This window comes from Setaria viridis, chromosome 3 (assembly GCF_005286985.2).
Source record: "Setaria viridis chromosome 3, Setaria_viridis_v4.0, whole genome shotgun sequence".
In the NCBI taxonomy this organism is placed as follows: domain Eukaryota; kingdom Viridiplantae; phylum Streptophyta; class Magnoliopsida; order Poales; family Poaceae; genus Setaria; species Setaria viridis.
The window spans coordinates 7353792-7374188 of record NC_048265.2 but is presented as its reverse complement, the minus strand read 5'-3'; the positions used below and the strand labels follow the sequence as shown (position 1 = coordinate 7374188).

At 49.4% G+C, this 20397-nt stretch overlaps 1 protein-coding gene across 2 annotated transcripts; it reads right to left on the bottom strand.

Moving 5' to 3' along the window:
- Positions 1-9958: 9958 nt before the first annotated feature.
- On the bottom strand, positions 9959-13681 carry LOC117847105 (protein IQ-domain 26). 2 transcript variants are annotated; one of them, XM_034728266.2, is made up of 4 exons: positions 12839-13681; positions 11429-11923; positions 11095-11301; positions 9959-10998 (listed from the first exon to the last, which is right to left on the bottom strand). In XM_034728266.2, the coding sequence occupies exons 2-4, from the start codon at positions 11891-11893 to the stop codon at positions 10249-10251; spliced, it is 1422 nt and encodes a 473-aa protein (XP_034584157.1). In that variant the 5' UTR covers positions 11894-11923; positions 12839-13681; the 3' UTR covers positions 9959-10248. The 2 variants fall into 2 exon arrangements, with proteins under 2 accessions (XP_034584157.1, XP_034584156.1); XM_034728265.2 differs by lacking the exon at positions 12839-13681 and having other exon boundaries at positions 11429-12825.
- Positions 13682-20397: the final 6716 nt, after the last annotated feature.

The window sequence follows — 20397 nt, the reverse complement described above, 5'->3', positions numbered from 1 at the left end:
GAGTAATCGGACCGTGATGCCAATGGGGGCATTCATCATGGCAACTTCTTTCGAGATGTTAAGAGGGCATTGACCAAGTTATCGATTTGCAGCGTCTCGGAAAAACAAAACTACTGCGGTAGAAAATTTACCAGCAACCATTCCAGGACCAGGAGCCAATGACTCTATGAACAGGATTTTAATTCCTTTGGCTAAGGCACCGCTGCAAGGATCTATTCTGTCCAGTGATGTTACCAGGCGTATATCAGACCTGGTCTCATAGGATGGTCCCGTTTCAAAATTGAATCTTTTTTCTATCGATCCCTGGTATCGCAATTTATTTTTTTTAAAAAAAATTACACCTAACCGAATTAACCTTCAACTTGAATCTGGGCTACTGGCAATGGCTGGGGCCGTTAATGTGGAGAATTTTTTTTATTTAATCCATGCATGTGCCCTTATTGTCTTTGAGAAACAAAAAGTCTTTTTTGGTGGATATATTATGCTGCACACTACTCCAAATGAGCTCAAGAGAGTGTCTCTTCATGCAGAATTTGCATCTACTACTGATCTACCATTGCCAAATGTTGACATGCATGATGATAGCAGAAACCTCAGAACACGACATTAATGCCAATGCAGGCCTCTCTAGTCCTTTCAGGCTTTCATCAGTAATGATACTTAGCTTTCAATTCCTGCTGTCCCTCTATGACTGTACCATCTCTACCTATGCATCTCAGCAACATAAATATGTGTTGCTTCCTACCAGGACAAGCCATACATGAATTCTGCTTCTGCAGTCTGGTCTCACTCTCTCTCTCTCTCTCTCTCTCTCTCTCTCTCTCTCTCTCTCTCTCTCTCTCTGGAATAAAAAAACCATGCTGCAGACCTGGATGTGCAATATGAATTCTGGAATGAACTGGGCAGCCAACTGCACTGCATGGTATGATTTCATTTGATTCAGCAATGGGCATGAAACTGTGTGCCTAAGCATTGCAGTGGATTCAATGTTGGGGGACTGGGAAGAATGACGGGGAGGAACTGGGCATTCAGGTTTCAGAGGCTGACGTTTCCAGGCCCCAGAGGAACTATTTTGTTCAGGTTTTGTTTTTCACAAACCGGTTCCATTGGTTGTTGCAAAGTTTATACACTGTTCTCCTTTGCATGCATCCTCCTGTGCCGAAGCAGGGAATTCCCTTCGGAATCCTCCTGCACCCTAGACAATTGGGAGTTTGCCTGCCCTTTAATTCTCAGCTGTCTTCACATCAGCAAAAAAACTATTTCATCAGTAGAACAGAAGGCTGTGGAACTGTGTGTGAATGTTAACATTTATGCTTGTATAGTGTTCTAACTTATTTTACAGTGTATAGTTTGAATACCTGGCACTCCCTGGGGCTTCAGTGGTTGTATAATCCATACGTGGAATGAGGTACTTCATATGTTTCCCGATGAAAAAATCGTGGCCATATATGTAAAATATTATCATACTGGAAAAAAGATTATGGTTTTCATGCATCGCCCGGATTCCCATCTTTGGTGGTTTTTGTCATTGGAGCAGAGACATTATTGAGCTCCTACTTTTCATAATACTGTACCATATTGCGGTTATGGCACAATTATATCAGCTGAGAGTGTCAAGTGTGTGAATGAATGAATGAAAGCCAGTTTGGTCGAGTTCCTTGGGGCTCCGGCTCCTACACTGTAGCGTGTGGCAGGGTGTCAGAGGAGCTGGAGTCGGAGGAGCCACAATTTGTGACTTCACCGGCTCCTCTAAGGTCTGTGAGGGGGAGGGGGAGGAGAGAGTAAATCAGCTTCGATGAACAGTGTGTGAACAGTGTCGCTCCAGGGAAGTCGGAGCCCCGAGGAGCCGCACCAAACCGGCCTGAGTCCGTAGCTTGCGCAGTTTCAGAGAATTGCCTGCGCTGATCTCTCTCTAACACTATGGTCCTGAGCAGAGGCCCTTAACATTGTTGAGTAAATGTGTGTAGGGCACATGCATAGAACAATTGCATCCACAGCACAAAAAGATTGAATTTTATCCTGGTTTGAAAAATAATTTTACATTCCCAGGAACCTTGTCTGAATAATTTGGTTCCTGTTTGGTGGTGGTCTTCAACAGATGCCTTCATCTCTGAACATTTGTTTTACTGTTTCCCGTTCTCGGGGAGCATGATCATCATTGTCTGAATGTTGGGCCTGAACTTTTAAGGTGCCAACAGTGGGCGCTCGATCTCCATGTGAGAAACTGAAAACTGGCCTGCATATTATGATGAATGAGGAGAGGCCGTCCCAATGTTTGTAGACCTCTTCTTGCGTTTGGATGATTCCTCTTGGTTTTGCATGCGCCATGCAGTGATTTGCGATTCGCACGGCTCCGTCCATGCATCTCGTCGTCCCATTCAATCTTTGGCCCCTTTCAATGGGGGTTATGATGCTGCTGCTGACGAGCGGACGTCGATGTATAATGCTGCTGCGGACGATTCCAATGCCCTGCTGCATCGCTACCATGTGGCCGTTAATGGGGTGTTGTGCCTTTTTGTTGCGCTACTGTTCTGAGAAAGGAGACAGAGACCGTGTGTACTGGCCACAGAGAAAAGACGAGCTATAGTCAGTCGGGTTCATTCAGTTACTCTTGAAGACCTGTCTTATTCATTTAGCTAAGGATTCTAATTCGTAATACTTGATTCAAATCTGTACTGAATTCTAAGATATGAGGCTAGAGCTCTTGATTCTTGAAGTGGTCTCATATTCCTAATTTTTGTTATAAGACCTTTGTTTTAGTAGACAACCACGTCATGAAAAAAAAATCAATTTAACAGTGCACGAGACAATATAAAAGATGACATTGTGCAACATACTAACATAGATAGTATGGCCAATGGCAATTCATAATTACACAAGTTTTGCAAGAACCGAGGGCGCGCTGCACCACATGAAGGAAGCATGGAAGACACATGCTTTACTACAATGGGTACCACAACATAAAAGACCGTGCAGCTTGTACGTACACAAGACATTACTAGTGCATTGTATGTATCTCGGCGTACGGCACTATCGTTATGAGTTTCGGTGCTCAAAGCTGGGCCACCTCGACAATGGACAATGGGCAAAGCCAAGAGCCGACCAGCTTGCCAATGGCGAGGCAAATGGTACCACCTCATGCTACTTAATGAAATGTGTTTCTACAAAGGTTCTCACTCTATTTTAAATTTACAATCTTTATTTCATTTCGTTATGACGAGCATTGACCAACTATTATGACAAGAGTTTCAGGACGCATTACATAATTCTCGAGACACAAATAAAGTGATTTTCATTACTATATTCGACCTTGCTTATATTATTATAATTTTATATATAGCACATAAATGAGTCTTCTCATCCTAACAAAACAAAATACACATTGCAAACAAAATAAAGGGATCATCAACTTGCAAGTTCCGAGATTAAAAACTCTTTTTAAGCACACCGTACCTAACCTAGCTGCAATTAGTGCACAAAACGAAGTACTTCTATGTGCTTAATTTCCTGATCCCATGTTGATCTTCAGCTTGTAAGATTATTCGCCATTCAATGATTCAAATTGCTCTAATTAAGAACGGATTGAGCAGGACCTAGCTCCCAGGCCGAGTTTTTCTAAGCAAACAGAAACCAGTTGTACTATATAACTCATTGTTTAACAAACTGTACAACTATAGTAGTAAGATTCAATTAGCGCCATACATGTATAGGTCTTCTCAGCGATTAAGAAGCTACTACTCTAAGAAATGCTAGTACAAAACATTAGAGAATCCCAAAGTTTCAGAAAGTACAATATATGCACAACTAACCTATGTCAGATCAAGAAGGTTAACAGTAGTACAGGTTTAGATGGTACTAACATAAACACCTATAAGCTAACAAAGGGCGAATAAAATAGCTAGAGATCAGCAGCCAGTACGAATTCAAAAAATTTAAACTGGTTACGGGCCACATCAGCTTGGATAGATCCTTGGACAGTTTTCACCTGCCCAGTACTTAGTATAAGCAGTAAAGAAATGGTGACACTGAAACATGAACAGCCTGCCAAAAGTCTCCTACTTGTTTATTGGAAGTAGTAGGAGTACTGTTAAATTAGTTTACTCCAATAATTATTAGGTTGCAGGTAAGATGCACTGCACGACTAGTGACAAAGGGCTGAATATAGCGAGCAGGTAAATCTCCCTTTCTTTTTCTGAGACGCTATAGGATTTTGTAAAAATTATTTATTAGACATATACTTTGACTATAAATTTCTCTTATCACATATCATCAGTCGCTGCAAAATCTATTAGAAGATTTGAAATACAGATTGGTTTACGAACTGCAGTACTCCTGATATCCTGAGTGGACATGGCGTGGGAGAGGAGCAGCCTCGAGAAGAAGACCCATGCCATGCTTTGCCAATGCAGGTTGCAGGGCGAAACCCCACCGAGACCCAGGCCATGAAAGATCGTGCAGCTGCAGTATAAACACTGTACGTACGCGTACGACCGCATCATCATCAGTTTCAGTGCTGCCCCCACACTAAAAGCTGGTCTACCACCGTAGCGGCATACTGATGCACTGACCAAGTGACCAGCTGGTTTCTGCATTGAGCATTTGAGCTACAGAGCCTGGGATCTCTAACAACATAGCCTCATAATCTTTTTTTTTGTACAAACAAAATAGAGAAACAGTGCATTTACGGAATTAATTGTATCATAAGAGAGTAGTTTCCGAGCCAAGCCCAAGCCCAGCTACTTGTTGTGGTACACTGATATGCTTTTAGCAAGTAAGCTGTTGTGTAACATGATCACTGATTCACTGTAATATTAGACCACCATGTTGGCATGTTGCAGTATTGCAGCATTAAGAACTCTGACTCTGAAGAAGTAAATTATCTACTAGCAATAAATTGCATGCATAATCTCCTGATCCAACGCTGATCTATGGCTGACGTACGTGGAAGACACGCACACCCAACCTGCTCACACTGAAAGAACAAATCTAACACTATCACCTCATGTCAGTGGTTGCAGCTGCTGACTCCCAAAGTTTTTGAAACAAGTTTAAACAGGCATCATCCAGTGCTGCATAGCATGTACTACTTCTGAGCGAGAACTATAGTAAACTAGATAGGAGTACAATATTAGGGCTATCTGTGTCTTCTCAACGGTTGAGAAGCTACTGCGAAATAAAAAACGTTGAGTTCATATAAAAGTATAGTGCACTCAATGCAACTAACCTAACCTACATGTGTCAGTTTAAGAAGGTTAAAAGTACAGATACTTAGGTGCAAACAAACATATACAAATGATACATCACTAAGCTAGAAAATGATGAAAATGGCCAGTAGATCAGTGATAGTACGATTTGAAAAGATCCATATGGAGCTGTGTTCACCTGTTTTGTACTAGCAAGTGCCAGGTAGTAAACAAATGACACGCAGCAACAGTGACTGAACTTTTGGGAAATACTGCTAGTTTACTGATGGTAGTACTTTTTATTTTTGTTTTACTCCGATCACGGATAAGACCGCACACGTAACTGAGGTAAGCGAGCTGCACGTACACAGCAGCATGGCACAGTAGGAAAATGTCTGGATGGAAACAAAATTGACAGCATTAGGCATGCGCTTCGAGTTGGGTGAAATCTAGCTCATGCGTGCGAGTGCGAGGGTGTGTGCCCACCACCAGCCGGCCTCGGACGGGGTGAGGTCAGGTCGTAGTTGGGCTCGAGAGCCGAGCCGAACCACCGCGGCAGGCCTCCATGTGCACTTGTGCAGTGAAGGGCTACCAAAGGGTCGACAAGTCCATCGGTTCTATAAAGAGGGAAACCATCCCTACAATGAGGTCTATATAATGCTCACCGTCAGGGTGTTTTCATACCTAATGCTAAACTTTAACACATGTCACATTTGATGTTTGATACTAATTAGGAGTATTAAATATAGTTTAATTATAAAACTAATTGCACAGATGGAGTCTAATTCACGAGACGAATCTATTAAGCCTAATTAGTCCATAATTTGACAATGTGGTGCTACAGTAACCATTTGCTAATGATGGATCAATTAGCCTTAATAGATTCGTCTCGCGAATTAGACTCCATCTATACAATTAGTTTTGTAATTAGCATCTGTTTAGTCCTCCTAATTAGCATCCAAATATCTAATATGATCCTGCTAAAGTTTAGCACATCGTATCCAACCACCCTTACCAGCAGCTCTAATCTGTCACTATCCTGACATATTTATAGCAGTGTACCCTAAGGTCCGTCACCAAGCATCTTACTTGATGAGCATCTTCGTCACCGCCACATGCCCTCTGTCCGAGCCAACTTGCAAACATCATTCGTAGCCCACCATTGCATCGTCAACCTTGCTACCATCCGCCGCTAGTCCTCGGCACGACCACCACTCAGCGATTCATGTGTCCTCCTAAACGGACATGTTCACGGCTCTTCTCCATATATAAAGATAAAATCACAGTTTTTGTTCTAAACAATCAATAGATTCACCTATTCGTCTCCTCGTTCATTTACATAGGCGCATTCGAGTTTAGTTTCATTAGATGCTATTTATCGCACTGGACGGTAGGCCGGACTAAAGACAATTCCGTTATTAAAAAAATTGTTCCCAATTTAAACTTGACCGTCAAATCCAAAAACATGATGAGGAAAAAATGATACCGAGCAGTTGTATGGATTCCAAAACAAAAGAGTAAAATACATTAGCGGTCACTAAACTTGTCTTGAGGTATCATTCGGGTCCCTAAAGTCTCAAAATGCATTTTCAGATTCCTAAATTTGTCTTAAGGTGTCACCTGGGTTCATAAACTCTCAAAGTGCATATTTAGGCCCCCAAACTTGTCCTCGGGTTTCATCCGAGTCTCTAAACTCTCAAAATGTATTTTTAAATTTTTTTAAAAAAACTTGTCACACGTTGCTCATCGCAATGCTTACTTCTTGCCCGTTACCTTTACAACCACCTTATGCTAGTGGTTGTGCATGTGCCACTTGGCGCTTGATTGGGGATCTAAAAATGCACTTTGAGAATCTAAGGACTCGGATGACACCCTAAGACAAGTTGGGGGACATGAAAAATGTGTTTTGAGAGTTTAGTTCCCGGATGATATTTTGAGATAAGTTTATAGATTTGAAAATATATTTTGAGAATTTAGGGATCTAGATGACATGTTATGATAAGTTTAGGAACCGCCCGCGTAAAATTTACGCAAACAAACATAGGAGAAAAAATGACACTGAGCTATACTTGGGCAAACTGTGAAACGTGCCGAAAAAAGAAGGGCAATGCAAATGCAAGGACACGAATCTTTTGAACAGAAAAAATGTACTAATGCATGCAGCTCTAGGAGCACCGCACGGTCACCCAGGGGGTGCCTCAGTCCTCTCTCATCCATCAAATCAGAACCTAATCATTGCTGAGAAGAAAGGCGCCACGGGGACGGATAGGGTGTATGAATGGATGGATGGCTTTTAATTCAGACTCGCCGTGTCTCCATCTGCAGGCAACGTTCCAGTTCCAGCAATCAGGCCCTTGATCTCTTACCTCCAAACTCCTAACTTTGGCACTACACAAAAAGAAGATTCCCCATCACATCCAACTTGCGGTACATGTATGGAGTACTAAATGTAGATGAAATTAAAAACTAATTGCACAGTTTTGTTGTACTTTGCGAGACGAATCTTTTGAGCCTAATTAGTCAATGTTTGGACAATAATTCACAAATACAAACGAAACGCTACAGTGTTGCTACAGTAATTTGGCACCTCCCAAATTCGCCAAGTAAACAAGGGCCAGGATGCATGAGAAAAAGAGGAGGACCAGCAAGCCAGTAACCACTGGGTTCCGCGGTGTCAGTGGTGCCCCAGGCCAACCTCTTCGTCGATCACATGCTTGTTGTTTGTCACGGGCATAGATCGAGTGCGATCTGGTTATGGGTGCAACTTGCAATGGAAGACCAAACTGTTTTTTTTTATGAGATAAAAGACCAAACTGTCTGTAGCGAACGTGGTCACTACAAAGAAAGCATTGTACTTGACCTTTTGACTTGGAGCTTATTTGGTTTCACGGGTGAGATCAGTTGGTTCTTGACGGGCGCATTTTCTTCTTAGGGTCGTATGGTTTCGGACGAGGTAGTCGAACCAAATCCGAGAAACGGTTGCATTCATGCATACGGGATGGACAACTCAATAACGGATAAGTATGTTTTAGGCCGAGATGATTAAAATTTAAAATCGAATGGTTCGGGATGGTATCATGAGCACGAACCAATCACGCTATTAGTTACTCACCACACTCCTTGTTTATTTGCTCATAACAACCATACTAGGATAGAAATTAGAAAGAAAACTCTTAAGATGGGATTTTCTTTTAGACCAAGTTTCAGGGGGAGTTTCATGAGCATTAATTTTCATGCCACATCACAATTTTGCTGCCTTGGCAAGATATTTACGAGGAGAGAGGAGTAATTGTTTCATCATATATGAGAGGAGTTTCATCCCCATAAACCTAGTTCTCAGTCTTGTTAACTGTGCAATGAAACTGTTGACTGAGACTGGCCTTACTTGAAGCGCACAATTGTACGCTGGCAAATCCTCCGGTGACGGCCGCACGAAGCGGGAATGCCCCAGTCGACGGCGCGTGTGACGTCAGCAGCAACACCGAGTAACGAGTAGCAAACTGAGGTCTTGTTTGGTCGGGCTTATGGTGCTCCGATTCCAACCACTGTAACGGGCAGTGGTGTTAGAGGAGTCATTTGTGGCTCCTCTAGCTCCTCCGCCGGATATGAGAGAGAGGGAAAAAAATAGAGAAAAGAGACTCCGTGCTATGGTAAAATGTCAAGAGGAGTCGAGCCCCGTGGGGCTGCACCGAACTGGCCCGGAAGCGCACAGCGAACTGTGCAGCAGCGACTTCACTCCTCCCCTTTCTCTTTGGGGATTAATTGAGGGGGAGCAACCTGGGCCCGCCGTTCAGGGAGTAGTGGGGCGGAGGCCCGTTCGGGGCCCGCGTCCCCGGCGACAGGAGGCGGCCCACGCGCGCGCCCTCACGTGTTGGGGCCGGCCTCCCGGATCGAGCTGAGCGCGGCGAGCCCGGCTGCCCGAGTCACGCACAGTGGTTGACGCCTGACGGCGGTGCGCCCGCGTGGTCCGGCCTCCGGCGCGCGGGAGACCTGTCAGCCAAGCCCCAGCGCCGCCACATGCCGTGCCGGTGCCGCGTCGCCTTCCGGCACCTCAGTTCTCCGTGCCTCCCCGGCGAGCGAGCGGGCGGCCGACTGGTCCGTAGCAGCGGAGCACGCCCGCCGCGCCCCTGCTCCAAACTCAAAATCCCGAGATCAAGTTTCGTGCCCTGTTTGGCGTTGAATTTGTGCAGTTTTTGGTCGTGTTCGTGACGGCTCGGGTGCCAACCAAATCGCCTACTCCATTTCCATTTCCATTCCCATCCCCTTTTCCACGATTCACGTCACGATGGGTTTGATTGTGGCTACTGCTAGGCCCGGTCGTCCCATTAGGTTCTGAACGAGACCGCAGGACATAAAATTAGAATCAGTAGGTAGGCTCCACGAAAAGAATCTGATCGAATTCGTAGCACCAACTTTTGGTTTTGAGTACTCTGTCCTAGCTCGTGCGCTCTAGAATTGCACTAGTAGGTAGGATGGGGCTCAATCAAATAATCGGTCGCTTCGACTGCCCTGGGTCCGGACGATTTTAGTTCCAAACTCTCTCTCTCCCCCCCGGTTCACTGTAAAAACCTAGTACGGAGTACTCCACTAAACTACTTCCAAATGAATAGGTAGTGTCTAGATGACATGAAGATCCTTCCAAATGAATATGCAGTTTCTTCATTCTGAGTGCCCTAAGATTGGTACACAATACTACCTCTGCTGATTCAGTTAAATGGGTGCGTCCACAATTGCGGAAACAGCTCACTCAATGCTCTGGACAAACAGAGAAACCATTAAGGACACAATCCAAGAACAGCATCAATAATAGGGGCAAGAATTTACATGCCAAGTGCAGTATGAATCTAATTTTTTCTCATACACTTGTTTGCCGCAAATAAACACAAAAAAGAAAAGAAAAGGAAAGAACACACGTCGCATGATTGATCACATTGCAAAACAACAACAGCAAGAAGAATGAAAAAAGGACGAGAACTCGCAAGAACACATGAAAACGCGTTCTTATTGCTAATTACTCCCCCGAAGCTCTCGTCGTCTCGCTGGCATTCCCAATGGAGAGGAGCCGTCACCACCTCCTCTGCAGGAACGCCAGGCGGTCGTTCTCGACGCCGGCCACCTCCAGCGTGCGGTCGATGCGGCCGACGACGGCGGACTTGAAGCTGAACGCCTCGTGCGCGCGGCCGCCGCACCCGCGCTGCATGCCGACGACGCCGCTCAGGCTCGCGCGGGACGACTCCACCACCACCACCTCGCTCAGCGGCACCCGCTTCCGAGCGCCGCCGCCGCAGGCGAGCTCCGGCCGCTGCTTCGGCGCGCTCTGCGACCGCACCTTCGCCTCCGAAGCCTGCGTGCTCGACATGTAGTTCCGGCAGCCGTTGAGCGACGGCGAGTAGCCCGCAACGGACTTGGTCGGGGTGGCCGGCGCGTGCGCGTGCACGTGCAGGTACCGCGGCGTGTTCTGCGCCGTCGCCGGCCGCGCCTTCTCCAGCGCGCACCAGTCGTAGTCCGGGAACTGGCGCGAGGTTGGCACGGCGATGCGCGGCGGCTGCGGCGGGCCGCCGGACAGGTAGCACGGCAGCGGCGAGCAGGCGGAGTTAGCGCACCACTCCTCGCCACCGCTGCTGCCGGCGTCGACCAGCGGGGAGCTCGCGCGACGCGAGGATGAGCGCGACTTGGGCCGCCCCGGGTCCACCTCCACGATCTTGGGGCTCCGGTCGTACCCGTACGACGAGGACTCGACGCTCGCCGACATCCGCCGGCTGCCGTACGCCGCCGCACCGTGCTCGCTCCGCGTGTCGTCGGCGTACCGCTCTTGCTGCACACAGGCCAATCACCCACAAACACGTCAGCAAGCAAACATCGACGGGAACGGCGAGACATTGGACGGCGCGTCGACGAGAGGCGTTCGTACCAGCGAGTAGCGTGGCCGGACGGGCGGGTGGTGGAGGTGCGGGAAGACGACTGGGACGCCGGCGCGGTGCGCGCGCACGGTGGCCTGAGCGCGGACGAGGGCCTGCATGCTGTGGAGCGTGGCGGCCGCCTGCCTGCGCACGAGGTAGCCCCGCACCAGCGCCTGCAGCTTCACAAGCGCCTTGAGCGCGCGCAACGCCTTCTTCGCCTGCGCAATTTTTACAGCAAAGAACAGTAGTGTGAAACAGAGCAAGGCGTACGAACATGGCGGAGAGACAAGGGCACTGTTCGATTCGATCACAGAGTTTGGCTTGGTGCGTGGCTGCTTAGCTTACCAAGAATCCTCGGAACGCCGTCTGGATCCTGACGGCGGCAGCGGCGCGGCCGCCGGCGGCGGTGGCGAGGGTGGGCGTGGCGCGGCCCTTGCTGGTGAGCCGCACGACGGCGACGGCCGCCTGGGCCGCGGCCACCGCCGCGTCCGCCGCCGCCGCAGTGGCCGCGGCCACGGCGATGGCGTGCTTGCTCTGCTCCCGCTCCCTGTTCGTCTCGTCGTAGGCCGCGGACCTGAGCCACGCGGCCTCCGCCGCGCGCGCGATCGCCGCGTTGCCCGAGCCGGCCGACACGGCGCCCGCGGCCGCGGCCGCGGCGGCCTCCGCCGAGTCCCGGGAGGACTTGCCGAAGCTCCAGCGCTTGGCGGTGGCCGGCGGGGGCGGCGGCTGGTCCTGCTGCCGCCTCTGGTCTTTACTGGCCTGCTCCTTCTTGCCCAGGAAGCTGCGGAACCACCGCGCCGCCTTGCCCATCGCCGGACCTGGCAGCTCGGGGCGCTGGCGCTGGTAGAGTAGAGTGAGAAGACACGAGTGAGGTGAGGTGACGGCAGTTAGAGGTGTCGAGTTTTGAATAAGAGAGGGAAAACGGAAGGGAAGCGTGCGAGAGGGCACGGGTTCGAAATAAAAAGGGGGCGCGGTGAGGTGAGGGGAGCGGCCATTAGCGGACAAAGCGAAGCATGGGCCTCTCTGATCTCACTCGCTCTCTCTCACTGTCTCTCTCCTCGGCTCATCGCCATTAAAGTAAAGAAGAAACGGAAACGGATGCGAGGGAGTAGCGTGACGAGAGAGAGTGGGAGGGGGAGATCTGTTTGGGTACTCGAGGTTCGAAAAGGGACAGCGTCAGCCCAAAAAGACGCAAACAAGAAAGGGGGAGAAAGAAAAGGAAGGCAACCAGTTTGGGAGCAACAAGTGTAGAGCGCATTTTTGGAAACAAGAACATCTGCATGCAGTCTACTACCGGTCTATCTAGAGAGAGAAACTCGGAGGCGATGGTCTTTGCGTCAAATCAAAATTACGTGCATGAATGAGAGAGAGAGAGAGAGAGAGAGAGAGAGAGAGCGCAAAAAAAATTGCAACCATTGAGAAGAATCTCACCCTTTTATCCTCTCCCTGAGCTTCAACTGTGGAGTTAAGCGATGGTGGTGCCCCAGCCCAGCCCAAGTTGGCAAGAAAAGCTAGACCATAACACATGGCAGACGCACAAGAGACGAGAGGGAGGAAACGAGGCGGGATCGATGCGGCCGTCGAATGGGACAAGGCATGCAACGCGAGCATGATCTCCATCTACAGTACGCGCTCCGATATGGCGATATCCAACCATGCAAGAGAAGGAAAACTCGGAGATGCAACGCAAACCAACAGCACGGGAGTAGAGAGAGAGAGAGAGAGAAGGCCGGGAAGCGGAGAGCGAGTGACCACCTCGAGATGAAGACGAAGGAGCTCGCCGGCGGCTAGCTTGCTGGTGCTCGCGATATCGGAATCAACCCCCACCTCACCCGGCGCTTCTGCTGGGGGAGCTTTTCAACTGCCTGCTGCGACCACCAGCCAGCTGCGCGCCCCTTCAACCCCCGTGAGCGGCGCGGCGCCTTGACCTGCAGGCGGATCGGAGGCTGGCGGCCACTACCACCCCCCACTACTGCAGCTGCAGCAGCATCTCCTCCATGCACGAGAGCTGACTGCTGACGAGCACGATCGGATCCCAGCCACACCTATCTGTGCACGGCAAAAAGGCTACGCTACAGGCCAGTGGCCCGGTAGGCGGTAGCCCCTGCGCCTGCCAACGGCAAAGCCGGATCGGAGGCGGAGGATCCCGCGCGCACGGACGTCGATCTCGTACGTACGTCACGGCGGGCCGGAGACGCGACCCAGAGCTGTGATGAGCTTTACGGTTGTACTGGGTGGTGCACTACTACCGGCGCAGCGCGGCATGCATGGAGGTGCAGGCGGACGGAGCAGGAGCTAGCGCACTACACCAGCCGCGTAGGCTTGCAATTCATGGCGGAAAGGCGATGGCGAAAAGGCTTGCTTAAATAGGCGAGGACGGACGGGACGGGAGGGACGAAGGGAAGGGGAGAAAAGGCATGGCATGCATGCTGCTGGCTGCAGCCTGCAGGGGTGGTTGCCGCCGCAGATCAGTGCATCGATCAGGGGGTGATTTGGAGAGCTTCGACTTGATGATCGGCGATCACGCATGCTACGACCGGAGCAAGCAAAAGCGTATGCATTTCATTTGCACTGTGCCCACACAGGCTCACTGACGCGAGTGTGCATGATGGTGTATGGGCATGGGCCTGCCGGCACGTGCGCCGGCCCAGGGGCCGGGTGCTCTTGAACCTGTCGTCTGCGTGCCGTCGTCGCGTCGTACCAGGCCAGCAGCGCATGTGTCGCGCACACCCACACACACTGTGTGGGGGTGGTAGTGAAGCCGAAGCATGCATCATTGTACCCTTTTCGCAATCAGCATGCCGGCCGGGGAGGTGTTTTGTTACTCGATATATTTTTCTTTTTGATGATCGGGTACGAGGGAGTTATGGAGGATGGATCGAGTCGCGTCCGTTCGATTTGGAAGCTAGTAGTGGTGGATAGCGTTTGAATTTGAATCCTAGCTAGTTTGCATATCTTAATGCTCAAGGTACGTGTGTACATGATAGATGTACCACGGACGACGCATGATTACACGTTTCAGCTAGCGCACGTGCTGGTACGTGCCGTCGGGAGCAAGATTGGAAGAGCCTCACGCCCCGTTTGGCAGGGTTTGGGCTTCTTCCAAAACGGTTCCAGCTCTAGCTTCTTTGACAGAGTGACTTTTCCAGTGAAGTTGAAACCGTTTTGCAAAATATTTGGTAAAACGGCTTCTCAATGTAAATATGAGTAATTTTATGATAAATTAATGCTTGGAGAGAGAGGAGAAGTCGGTGAAACTTTTAGTGTAAACCGTTTTGCGGCTTCTCCCCAGTTTTGGTGATGGAACCATTTTTAAATTGCCCCTTTGGTAGGGCTTCATCAAAAACCGGTGGAGAAGCACTTTGAGAAGCCCTACCAAATGGGGCCTCCTCAGTGCTAGCCCTCGGATCCAACCAGTTCATCAACGGGTTTGCTGAAGCACACGCTCGAGTGACTTAGAGGGTGTTTGGATACGAGATGCTAAACTTTAGCGGGGTACATCGGATGTTCGGATGCTAATTAAAAGGACTAAACATGAGATAATTACAAAACTAATTGCATAGATGCAGTCAAATTCGCGAGACGAATCTATTAAGGCTAATTAATCCATCATTAGCAAATGGTTATTGTAGCATCACATTGTCAAATCATGAACTAATTAGGCTTCATAGATTCGTCTCGCGAATTAGACTCCATCTGTGCAATTAGTTTTGTAAGTAGATTATGCTTAATACTTCTAATTTGTATCAAACATCCGATGTGACAGGTGTTAAAGTTTAGTAGGGGTATCCAATACCCCTTGCTACCTTCGCTAAAGCACACTCGAGTGACCTTTTCATCAACGGGTTCGTGGAAGTCATGAGTGTGGCCACAAATTAGGCGCTTGTGGTAGCGCACCGGCATTGAAAGAGATGAGAGAGGAAATGTATGCGTTGCGAGCAATGTGATTGTTGGAGGGCGGCGTAATGGGGGTACCGACAGTTGAGTAGCTATAGAGAAAGCTGGTGTTACGGTTAGGGTTTATTTCGATGGCGGCTCCTCTCAATTTGGGATGAGAAAAGGTGGTAGGGGCTAGAGAAACAAACAGATATTGCTGGCTAACTGAGGGCGGAAACGAAAGCGGTGATGATAGAAGCCTGGCATCCGGTGAGCGCGGCACGCTTGCCATGATCGACAACAAAGCGACTGTGTGGTTCGGGGGCAAGATGTAGCATTCTCCGGAGAGAAATTGTTGAAAGTAGCGGTACGTGGCGAAATGCCTTAGATCGTGCTCAGGTGGTAATCAAAGCATCCAAGCGACTGCCACTTCGAAAACACAATTATGGTATTATTGGAGACTTGTGCGTGACGGTGAATACACGACCGACGGCCACCACCGTTTGTACCCGCCCGTGCGAAGTCCTTGACATCATGAACGCCACACCGTGGGACCATCATCAGAGGTTACCACAGTTTTTTTTTTAACTTGAAACTTAGTACTAGTACCACAGTACTTGTGATGATGCGGGTTATTTGAAGCCTCGCTCACCAAGTCACCACGCACATCTCGAGCCCAGCCACCCACTGGTCCAGTCCGCAAGTAGGAAGCCGGTTGCCGAGTCGTGTGACCCCTCCAGCCTCGACAGCTTCCACCGTCGCCGGTGCAAAAGCGGAACCCGTCTTCCGTCGTCATCATCACTTATCGCCGTAAAAGGCAGTTGCTCCGCCGCCAGCTAATCCATGCTGGACCCGTCGCCTAGCAGCTGGCTAGCTACCGAGTCCGTCGCCTCGCCTCGTCGGTCGCCGCCGACCCGGGTCACGAGCCACGCAGCTTTCCAGGTCGAGATGGCGCGGCGCCTCCTTTTTTTTTTCCTTCCCCGCGGCCGATGGCCGTGACCACCCGCACGCCCGCGCGCGCCCGGGGCGCGCCCCATGGACCCTGGTACAGCGCCGTGGGATTACGGAAGCTAAGCTGAGGGGCTCTTCCGTCCTTTTCCGGGGGCGGCGGAACGGGCCTGGACGCCGTACGGTGATCCCGGGCGGTTCGCGCTCGGCTTTTACGGCGTTCCGTCCGCGGCCGCGTAATATGCGTTCCGTCCTCTGGCAAAATGTTAGTACAAACCTAAGCTGGCCGTGGCCGGAGTCCTGGACCACCGTGCCCGTCACAGTTTGTAGCGTAGTGCTACATTTCCGGGTTTTTTTTTTTACCTGCCTGGGACCAGCTCGCTCGCATGCAGTACGGCGGAGTCGGAGCTGGTGGGGATAGAGTAGACAGGTGATGTAGGATCATGGATAGGATTGGATTGGATACGTGACGGTTATATTAATCCAACCATAGCAGTAGCTCCGAATTCGAACGCTGGGACTGGGAGCATGGAGGTGGCCTCGATCGGTAACAAATTCAAAAACTGCTTTGCGTGATGCAAACGTATGTGTACAAGTACAAACACACATATAGGTCAGTGGCCAGGCGTGTGCGTAGTACGTACCAGCAGCGTCCTACCCGCACGGCCTCCAAATCATTTCCAACCGAGCCGTGCGCGCCGGCCGGAGCACGTACGTACGCGCGTCCTCCGCGGCTCTGCCCCGCTCCTCCCCACCGCCGCCGGCGGCGGCCGCGGAGGCGTACGTACGTATGCGAGCGGCTGCTGCTGCACGTGACCGGCGATCCCACCTCCTCGCCGGCACCCGATGGAGAGGTGCGCGGTGGTTCTTTTGTTTATCCGGTCCCGTGCGACGCGACGCCTTTCCTGGGGCCGCGCGCCCCCATCCATACACGCACCGACCGGCACCGGCTTGCTCCTGCTCCTGCAGCTAAGATCCTGGAATCTTTTTTAAATCTGGAGGGAGACACGCAGGCAGCGTTCAGCAACGCTGCGGGTGGGCTACTGGGCTTTGCGCAGAGATAAGAGAGAGAACCAGCACGTCCATCCGATCTCAGATTTTCAGAATTCAGAGGTAGAGAGAGAGAGAGAGAGAGAGAGAGAGAGAGAGAGAGACTGGGCCTCTGGACCGCGCGCGAGGGAAGAAGGAATCTTCTCCGGCGACGTCAGGTGACGGCATGGTCGGTTTTTATTCCCCTGCCTGGCTGCCTGGCACCACGGGGGCCTGCCTGTCCTGACGCCCCTGACCCCAGACCGCGCGCCGCTGCCGGCCTCGGGCCGCGGGATTCAAACAGCGACCGACGCCCCAGAATCCCCAGTAGCCAGGGGTACGACGGTCATTGCGCCCCTCGCCGTACCGCAACGACCAGCTCCTGGCCTCCTGCCCGCCGTGGGGCGCCTCGGAGGCCGCGCGAGAACTCGAGCTCGAGTGCTCCACGGCCGCCTCCGTGGTCGACCAGGCGGGCAGGCCGGATCACATCGCGGTGTCCCCTGTCCCGTGTCCGGCCGCGCCACAATCCACAAGGCCACAACTCAATGGGAAGGCTGCGTCCGGCCGGCGGGCCAATCATCACATCGCGCGTGGCTTCGCAACCCTGCAGGCACGCAATGCGGACGTGCAGGGGGCATTATTGTGCCGTCACGTGACCGAACCAGCCGCCCTGTTCCCTTGACGATGATTTATGATGGTCGTTTTGAAACTGACGGTGATTGCTTGTGGCGCAAGTGATTTCGCTAGATTTGTCTTCGCTCCTTAAGCATTCTCGTTTCAGAAATGGGCATGGTGGCATCGATTCTGGGCCTTGCCGCCTTGTGATAGTGAGTGGACGGACGCTCGCAGCTGGCCCAATGGTGGATTCGATTATGGGCCTCGGCCCATGGCGCCTCACAAATTCTCATCGTGACATTTCACGGTCTAACTTAGCAGCCGAATTGAATCCGAGCGATGTTACGTACTAGTAGCATCGCAAAATTCCGTGCAATCACGGTCAGTCTGCAGGGAGGAAAGGGAAAGGTAATGCACCAAAAGTCTTGAGCATTTTGTCTGCCCTTTTTGTTTCAAGATGACCAGTCAGGCTGCTATCGGAAGTTTTGTGAGCAGCCACATCACTTTCAATCCACCAACCCACTCAGATTAACAAAAAAGGGGAAAAGATGGAACTTTACTCGACTAGGCTGCTACTAATATCTCTTGATTGCAAATCGTCAAGCAGTGTGACGATACATGCTGTTGGTACTTAAGTAGTATGGAGTACCCGCATCAAGAAGGCCATTCTGGGTCACTAGGTGGTGTGCCATACGTAACTTTGATGACGGAATTTTATATCATAATTTATTTACTTAATGCAACAAGAAGATGTTTATGACACAGTTTTTTTAAACTAAACCTACATCTACGTGCGAGTCTCAAAATATTTAATCCCAATTCGTTTTTATGGAATAGTGAGGCTCAGTTGGAAACGTATCGGTTACGAGCAAAAAAATCGTGGCAAAGGGATATTACTCCCAGCAAGGTGCCTTGACGTGATGCCTAAAGAGGAGAGACGCTACAACAAGCTATGCTAGTTTGAATTTTCGACGCCGAAATGGGAAAAAAAAATTCACAGCCTGCTCCCAAACAAAAAAAAGCGAAAAAAGTACAGAAATAAAGCGACCCTTCATTTTCGAGCAATTTTTGAAGCTCGCAGCCGCATGAGCCGCTCTGATATTTCCTGGGCTACTATCCTATGTAAATCTTTCCTGGGATATGCAAAAGCTTTTAGAGCATTTTCGTTGTCTTTTTGCTTGAAAGGTGAGCACCGAGGCTGCTAACTGCAAGTTGAGTCTTAGCAGGCACCAGACAATCGAGGAGCCAAGCAGGTACAAGTACAAGGAGAGCAGCCCGGCCATCTATCTTCGGTCCATCGCATTATCCTTTACCTATTTTGGCGGAGCCATCGAGCATCAAACTTCAAAAAATTTCGCTTACGTTGCATCAAATTTTTTGTGCCTTTGAATATGAAAACTCAATAGCACCTGGAATGGCAAAAAATACGCCATCACAGTTTGCACCCTTGAGCTCTTGAAAAAGGAAGAAGAGAACACCCTACCAGTGACAAACATACACCCGCTGACCCACGGATTATCGGCAGAAGCCGTGTGCGGGCCACCACCTGGCATAGGCTGGCGCTGGCCTGAATGCCTGATGCCCTGATCTCATCTCATCAGTGCTGGAGGGGGATTGTCAGCCACGTCAGAGTCTCTGTACAGCTAAAAAAAAAAGCAAAACCGAGTAAAAACGACGTACCCTTCGTGGCCAAACTGCATTCCGCTCTATTAAAAAGCCGTGAGGAAGAGGGTGGGATTTGCATGCTCCTGAAGAATATGGATCGGAGGCCAAGGAATTCATCCCTCAACTTGTAGATTTTAAGGAGGTGAGCAGAATGGAGGAGAGTTTTAAAGAATGGTTGGAGACTACGTGCTCCATTGCTCCAGGTGAAAATTTGATGCTTTCCTTCTTGTTTTATCATTTTGCTTACTCGAATTAGGGGCACAAAATCTCATCTGCTTCGTCTTTGACCTGAAGGGTTGCTCAGCGCATAAACTTTTTTACATGAATAGTGGACTGCACATACTGCCTCATTTCATGGACAATGGTAAGTTCGAACAAATTCTTCTAGGCATTTCTACATCCTCCTAACTATACTGCATTTCTTTTTATATTTTATATTATTATGTTCACGACATGGGTGTGTTGGTTTCTTTCCTCTTTATTGCAAGACCAATTTATCTCTTGCTTCCTGCACTAGGCTGTTTCTTATTGATCCTTTTCCTGAATAATTATAAGATTAGTTTGTGCTTTGGAATTGTAAAACCCGTTCTATTATTTGTGTACTATTTGGCATTTTAATTTATTTTAAGTGAGAGATTATTAGGTTAACGTTCTGTCACACAAAAGCAAGGTAAGCTTGCTTATTGCAGCTTATATCAGTATTTCCTTCTCGCTTCAACTGTACTAATCGGATTAATAATGTCCCATCATATGAACCACACTTTATGTTGTTCACCTATTTTCACCGATCGGTCATGAGTTACTTGCCGCAGTAAGATGCTGCTACTCTCTTCAATAGCATCAGGTTACATATACACACTGAAGTAAAGTTTATTAGAACGGAAAAACAAAATGATTCTTCTGATCTTCCTGCAAGTGGCAAGCGTTTGTATTCTAAGCCTTTTGATTTGGTTTCTAATATAATTTAGTTGATAAGAAATTTATTGGTCCCGATTGTCATAAGATCTTAGAAGCCCGATTAGATCTCTGTCCAATTCAATTGGCATGTAGCTGAGAAGGTGGGTTGTATTCTGGTAGGGAATATTAGCTTGAGAAAAATACCCTGTTAATATGGAGTCCAATTTGTCAGATTGCAGGATGTTTTATCTTACACTACATGAGGCCTACTTTATCATTGGACA

Coding starts and splice junctions, on each gene's coding strand:
- LOC117847105 (XM_034728266.2), bottom strand. CDS start 11,893: ATGGGCAAGGCGGCGCGGTGGTTCCGCAGCTTCCTGGGCAAGAAGGAG. Junction 11,302..11,428: donor CGGCGTTCCGAGGATTCTTG/GTAAGCTAAGCA, acceptor AAAATTGCGCAG/GCGAAGAAGGCGTTGCGCGC. Junction 10,999..11,094: donor TCCGGCCACGCTACTCGCTG/GTACGAACGCCT, acceptor GCCTGTGTGCAG/CAAGAGCGGTACGCCGACGA.